This window comes from Phalaenopsis equestris, unplaced genomic scaffold (assembly GCF_001263595.1).
Source record: "Phalaenopsis equestris unplaced genomic scaffold, ASM126359v1 Scaffold000002, whole genome shotgun sequence".
NCBI lineage: Eukaryota > Viridiplantae > Streptophyta > Magnoliopsida > Asparagales > Orchidaceae > Phalaenopsis > Phalaenopsis equestris.
In genome coordinates, this window is record NW_018164444.1 from 35,994,205 (window position 1) to 36,001,697 (window position 7,493).

Sequence of the window (7,493 nt, forward strand, 5' to 3'; positions counted from 1 at the left end):
CGCTCTCATCAAGCAATGGCGGAACATTAACAGTTTCTTGGGCCTCGGGCAGCGACAAAGTAATAACCTCTTTGGTGGCCCATTCGGTCAACAGGTCTTGTGTCGCAATAAAAGGTTGAGTCGATGGATCAATAGTCGGGTCGGCCGCCTGAGCATTCATCCTGATTGTCGAGTAACAAATCAGACGACCCCATGTGATTCATCAGCAAGACTGTTTTTCTCTTCTTAACGATGGTTTTCATATTTCTTTCACCTTCCAGACAACATCGTTGATTCGGTCTCTTGAAAGTAGCACGGAGCAAATCTTTATTGGGTATATCGCCCTAGGGATTTGAATGTTCTCTATTACAATGCTTAGAAGGTGACTGATTCAAACAAGAAGGGATGCAAAGTGAATATGGAATGTGAAGAGTTTCATCACGACTTATTTATAAGAATCAAAGGCGCATAAATCAAGGGAGTTTAATTATTGAATCACTGATTAATAATAAATGTGACATACTTTTTGCATTAGAATCTCTTATTCTTATCGCAGAGTCATTTCAATAAGTAATGAAATCGAAAAACTAAAACATGTACATCTAAAAAGTATCAACATTGATCATGAGGACGGCTGACGGTCCATAGGAGAAATGTATGAGGAGGGAGGGCTCACTGACAGAGAATGTGTGGCCCACTTATCCGACCAAGTGATTTGACCGAGTGCAGTTATCCGAGTCAAAGCCAACCGAGCCACAAGAGATAAAAATACCAAATCATCTGAATCAGAACCTTTCGATCAAAAATGAGAAAAAGAGACATCTGAGTCAGCCACTACAAAGAATCTGACTCGAGAGAAGACATGGTCCCTCAGTATCTTCAATCATGTCGCGGACGTCCAGAAGTCTCTCATCTATTATTTAGGGGTTTGACAGTCATACTGGATTAGCCGACTAGCAACGCAGACCAAGCCCAACCGACCGAACTGGTCTTGTCGACTAGAAGCCAATTAAGCTTATCCAACCTAGCCAGAGAGCAGTCCAGTGGTAGGCTCATACATGCAAATACCAAGAATATCTTGTACAACCTCCTTTAAAGCGGGGGGCAAAGACGTAACATTGTAACATTATACCCTAGAAGATCATTTTATGAATAAGACACAATTAATACGACGTTTTAATGCTCACTCCTTTCATTATCTATCTCTCCTAACGATATATTCCTTTGGTGTGATTCGCAGACAAATCAGGATTCAAAACATATCACTATATTTGTACCATATAATGTGTAGCATGGCATTTAAAATGTGTAATAGTATGTTATTGTTATTGAATTGTCATGAAACACATTATAGTAAATCAAGTCCATTCTATTTTTGTAGTACTGATAAAATTATAATTGTTATTATTGTCTTATGGGCACTAATTGATGCTACATGTGTCTAAGGATTTTAATGCCTAGCTCTAATCTTTTGACTAGAACGTGTATTTAGATTTCTAAAGATTTGTCCCTGAATCTATAGAAAAATATTACTCAGCAATATGATATATCTTTAAGAAAATGACACCTCCTTTAGGACATCAAGTAATGCTTACATGATTTTGGGCTATAACCAAGAATACATCTTTTTTTAATTGACATCTTTTCTACCGTGTCGAAGTGATGCTCACTTAGGCATTTTTAGGCCATAACTCCATGATGCCATCTCTCGTCTGAATAAGTAAGTCCTAAAGAATTATCAAATTGTGTGCATGGAAGTACAAGTGTGCTTGTGTGTGTTGGATAGGTGTCTATGTGTATTGTTTTTAACATGGAAAAGCAAGTTATATATTAAATTTTGGGGGAATTTACATACATACCACATAATTGTTATGTATTTACATATCTAACACATAAACATTCATATTTGCATGTATAACACTCAAATTTTTAACATCGCATCAAAAATACCACTATAACAATCTTTATAAAAGTGAATTACACTATTTCCTGCATAGCTTTATGACACCAAGGTGTTATAAATGTAAATATCAAACTTTGGGCGTTAGATATGTAAATAAATAAGAATTGTGTGGCATGTATGTAGATTCCCCTAGATTTTGTGAATATTTGTGCGTGTCGATTGTTTTAAGCAAGACAAGCCCAACTTCTAAAGTGCAAACAAGGCAAACCCAACATATAAATTATATCCTTTTATGACTCCACTATTGCATTCATGCTTGCAGGTATATTGAACTAGAGTATTGGGATGCCCCAAAGCTATCCTACTTTAATAGAACATATGTCATAAATAAAAAACATGAAATTTTTAAATCATGTTTGCATTGTGTTATGTTCCTAAATGGCAAATATGGTCATAGGTTTTTTTATTCTTCTCAAAATAAACAAGAACGAGCTGATAGACAAACAAATTAACAATCCATAATGCAGAAAATTTGCAAAACATAAGTTATAGAAGCAACACAACCACGCAGATGAACCATAACTCCATCTAAACAGTTAATAAACGATCCTTGGAATCTTTAATCCCTTCATACTTTTAATAACCAAGTCAGATGACCAGTATGGTCATACAGGATTACCAGCATATGTAAGAACTGGAACTTGTTTCCTTTCTTTTCTCCATTAATTCCACATTTAACCCACAAAATCACCTATAACTAAATCCTACCTCGTTGCCTTCCTCCTTGATCAGGTTAATCATATGAATTCTTCCTTTCTCACCCTGTCACCTTTCTGAATCACACTACTTACATGTCTCCTTCATGTGAACCGACTTCCCAATTTGGGCTTCTCCCATGATTGCTACCAAACAACCTTACTTATTTATCAAAGTCAAAGGGTTAGGGCGTCGCCCTTGCTTGCATGCCCTCTCCTACAATAGTCCATACCTCTTGAACAAATCTATCCTCCTTCTTCCAAAGCCCTAACTACAAACTCCTTTCTTCTCTTCGCCCAGAAGCAACCGTCGAGCCCTTGCCATTGCCTCCTTTTCTTTAGTTTGTTGTTGGCACTCTTCGCTTTATGTCCCTTCCTGCTCGATCGAAGTATTGTTCCTTTCCCTCTTCTTTATTTTCAGCTCATTCATTTAACTTATTAATTGGGTTACATAGATTAAATTTTATGTATTTATGTTAATATTAAAAATAATAATAATAATAATAACTAATGTGCTATTACAACTAATGTATTTTAAGAACAGGAAGTTCAAGCTATTTGAGCCGACATTGTCAGGTGAAGCTTAAATAAATTGAAAATTTCATATTGGTCACCTCGATGTAAGTATTTGTTATTTATTAGGGGATAAACGTACACTTCGTTGTTGGGGCGTTATAATTACTACTTATATTAGATTCAAAGTTAATTACAAATTTGTCAGTTTTACACTTCCAATTTTTATAATATACTTACAGTGAATTTTATTTCTTGTTCATAATGGCTTTTATGAGTAATTAGTCTCACCTTATTGCTGCATAAACGCATATTTTACTTGGCTTGTGTTTTCGGGCTTTTTTTCTTTTATAATGTCTTAAATCTCATTATTACAAATTCATAACTGTGTTGAACTTATTATAATTATACTCTGTGTTTTAATTGTGGTGCATATAATAAGCATGATATTAGAATGTTACTATATCGGCATTGAGCCATTTTAACATGGCTATCAGGACCAACGGATTCTCAGAGAAATCATTGTATTTTTATGTGATTAGTAATTACCATTCTTTATTTCAGTATGACGTAAAAAAATGATTATATATGTAATTACCTATGCATGTATGTGTGTGTATTTTATCAACGAGTATTAAAATATTGATAATTTTTATATATATAAACACACCTGAAAACCTTGTACTATGTCATTAAAATATTTACTTAGAAGTGCATTATTTTAAGTCACTCGCATTCGTAATCATGAGCATTTGATATTATTTTTGCAAACTCGGTTATGCATACAATAAATTATCTTTTTATTCATATTGTAGTTTCAGTTCATTTGTCTTTTATGTTTAAATAAATAGTAGCTATTTATTGAATTTGATTTGTTAAACTCACTCGTTGATATTTATATATAGCAAACTTCATTCGGACAGTTGGATGATTGTCTCCATAAAAATAGACTTCTCAACTTAGATTTAGTTTTTGGTATTTTTCATTATTTGCATTAGCTATTATATTTTTTCTTTTTGAGTTTGAGTGGTTGTTTTTCTACTATCATTTCTATTATATTTCTGTCAGTTTCTTATTTTCCTTCAGCTGTATCAGTTGTTGGCGCTTATATATGACTTGACATAAAATTTATCTTTTTCTTGTTTATTTTAGTTATTACTTGTGTATAACCTTTACCTTTGAAGATACAATACAAGTTCACATCATTTTATCATGACCTAGGTTGTCAGGGTGTGTCGCCTTTTGAACAAGGGGTGTAACTCATATTGTCTAAATCTTCAAAAATTCGGAATATATTGAATATAAGGGAACTGATATAACAAAAAATTATAGGTCAAGCTCCTCTTATCTTATGCAAAATCTGGCTTTGAAACAGATATTGATTAACAATAAGAACAATTGTGGTTCATCTTTATAAAAAGGGGTTTCTAGATAAACAAATCCTTTATATTTCGTTTTAAAAACTGGTCAAAGAAAAACCCTATTAGCCCAATGTGCATGTTTATGTTCGCCAAATTGCCTGATTAACGAGCAAAAAACCCAAAATTTCATAATGTTCTAAATAGAATGTCAGTGTTGAGGGTTTTCATCAGAAGAGGAGACAGATAGACCTCAGATGGGGAGGCCCCCTCGACGACCGCCGAAGAGGAGGATGTGGAGCAGGAAGCGGGCTCTGGATCGCGGAAGCGCACGGCTAAGCGGTGGACGCACTGGGAGCCTGCATCCCAGAGGAAAAGGCGAGAGGATCCGGCATCCCATGCCAGGAGATTTTGAATAGCACCGATAGAGGAAGAGATGTTTGTTGGAGCGGTAATGGCGGTGCTGCTGTTTTTGCTGAAGATAGGATGTCTTTCGAGCGGCACCCATTCGAGGGTTTTCTTTGAGGAAGCCGGAGAGGGGCGTTGAGAGCTCCGGTTATCGCCGCCACTTATGCCGTTCATGTGGCCGTGAAGTATTGGGCGCGAATCCGCCATACTGAGGTTAATCTCAGGCCGCTGATGGCGGAATGGGAAGCAGCCAAAGAGTGAGAGAGCGCCGCTGCACTGTTTAGAGGCCCTTCTACCTAGTTTTCCACTTTTATACATATGGCGGAATGTGCATATTTACATGGTGTTGTAAATGGGCCCAATTTGAGCTAGTTCAAGCTCTGCTCTTATTCAGCTCATTAAAAAAATATTATTTTTCATATTGGGCTCATTTCTTTAGTGAGTGAATCGAATGAGAGCTATTTAATAAGTCCAACACAAGTTGTTCGTGAACAACAAATCATTTTTTTACTATCTTATTTGAATTTATAAATTATAGTGATACATAAATATTTGAGTGTGTGTGTGTGTGCGCGTCAATCTTGAGAGTTAGAGAAAAACACCAAGTCTAGATACATAAATATTTGAGTGTGTGTGTGTGTGCGCGCGTGTGCGGGTGATGGGGTGTTGGATAGTGTGGGGGGCGGGGTGAGGTGTGGTAGGTTGGCACATCAATCTTGAGAGTTAGAGAAAAACACCAAGTCTGATATTGTATATATTACTTGTTATTTGTCCCATTTGTAAGTATAATTTTGAGAGGATTTACATAATGGTTCGCTCTATACATCTTATGTCATAGAGCTTTAGTAGAAGAGTGTGGGATACAAGTATATGAAGAAATATTTATAACTTTGATTTATTTTAGCCATAGATTTATTATTTAGATTGAATGTGGAATGGGAATCAAATCAAGAAAATGTTGTTAACCATCTTGAAAATTTATAGGGATGAGATTGACAGTTTGCTACCAAGCCAAGCCAGCATATTTATTGACCTATAATGTAAGTACCTATTGTAATAGTTAAACTAATTATAACTTACATTATTGAGCCCCACATAGGTGATTTGAGAGACATATATCATCCAGATATTAATTCATGCACATTTTAGGTTGTTATTTAGTAGGTATGCATGCTCCTTATTAGTAGGTGTCAAGCTGAATGGCACAAACCAAATCACATAATGAGATAGTTTAAAGCAATGCATCACATTGATTTAAAACTAATAAAACACCAATATTGAAGAGTGGGTTATTCCAATGCGAAAGAAAATGTGGATCAGTTGATTTTCAACATACACATTTCTAAGTATGAGAAAACAAACATGCACATGGCATTTAACTTGATGTGAGATGTGACAATAATGACCACTAGCTCATATGTTACTTATACCGGTAAAGGTTGTAGTCATACTTATACTTATTGCAGTCTCCAAAAGAGCTACCTAGGGTTAATGTTTGAGCACATCAAGAGAAAACGTGTCGGTAGGTGCATGAATTTTTATTTTTTTAATAGTTGAAGTTTAAATTTCCTGTGCTAATAATTTTTTTATGTAACATCAGTCGTTTATAGTGTTTCATGAGGTACTGCAAGAATTGTATGGGAGAGACAAGAACGCCCTTATTCATCATGCTTAAAACAAATTTGAGGAGCGATACCGTATGTTTGTCACGGTATATACAAGGATAATAGCATATAAAAAGAAGAAGCTCGAAAGAATGATAACATTATGTTGGTTGGTCTCTCTACAGTTGGGAAGCCAAGAACATCAATATATAAAGATCTTGGTTATTTTCCATATGTTGGAATTCTGCCTTCATAAATTATCATTGGCCAGAGCAATTCACCTACATACGTTGAGTGGCCATTATTTAAGTTATTCTAAAGTGATCAACTTACTTTATAAAGATCAACGCAACATATGACATCATTATATTAGCCCCTTTTGGGAAAAAATATGCCACTTTATCTTTGATTCACCATTATGCTAAATAGTATTATGTTCCATCTGTTTTTCTATCATAGCACTTATAGAACAAGGCATAAGCCAATATGGTGGGCATCTCCCAAGAAGCACAAGAGGTCATTGATGAGAATCTGAAAGAGAATTATATATGTGTGTGACTGTTATGAGCCATAGATTACTACACTCCAAGTTCTAACACTATTTCATGGAATCTTAGGCTTATGAATTATATTTCTTTTATTTTCTAACTTTTGTAAACTATAGGCTATATACAAAATTGCATGTAAAGTATTACTTTATATATTAATATCTACTAGGCTTTTCAAAAATGAAAAACTAATCTACTGAGAAATTTTGAATGTTAAAGATGCAACATATCATAATCAAAGCCAAAATATATTAATCAGTTAAACATAAGGTCAATTTGCTAGAAGGTAATCATTAAAAGCGCTCACATAAAAAATGCAATCACATTGAATGATGAATCTAGAAGGTATAAGGTTATAGCTTATAATAATGCATCAACTACATTCTCACAAACATAAATAGGGACATTTAAAAAAATCTCATACA

At 34.8% G+C, this 7,493-nt stretch overlaps 1 protein-coding gene across 1 annotated transcript in view; it reads right to left on the reverse strand.

The window, feature by feature from the left end:
* The window catches only part of LOC110017989 (nuclear pore complex protein NUP88), a 23,590-nt gene extending 18,371 nt beyond the window's left edge, over positions 1-5,219 (reverse strand). Inside the window, 1 exon segment of the mRNA XM_020715194.1 lies at positions 4,761-5,219. Within this exon segment, the coding sequence (XP_020570853.1) occupies positions 4,761-5,123 (363 nt within the window). The 5' untranslated portion in view covers positions 5,124-5,219.
* Positions 5,220-7,493: the final 2,274 nt, after the last annotated feature.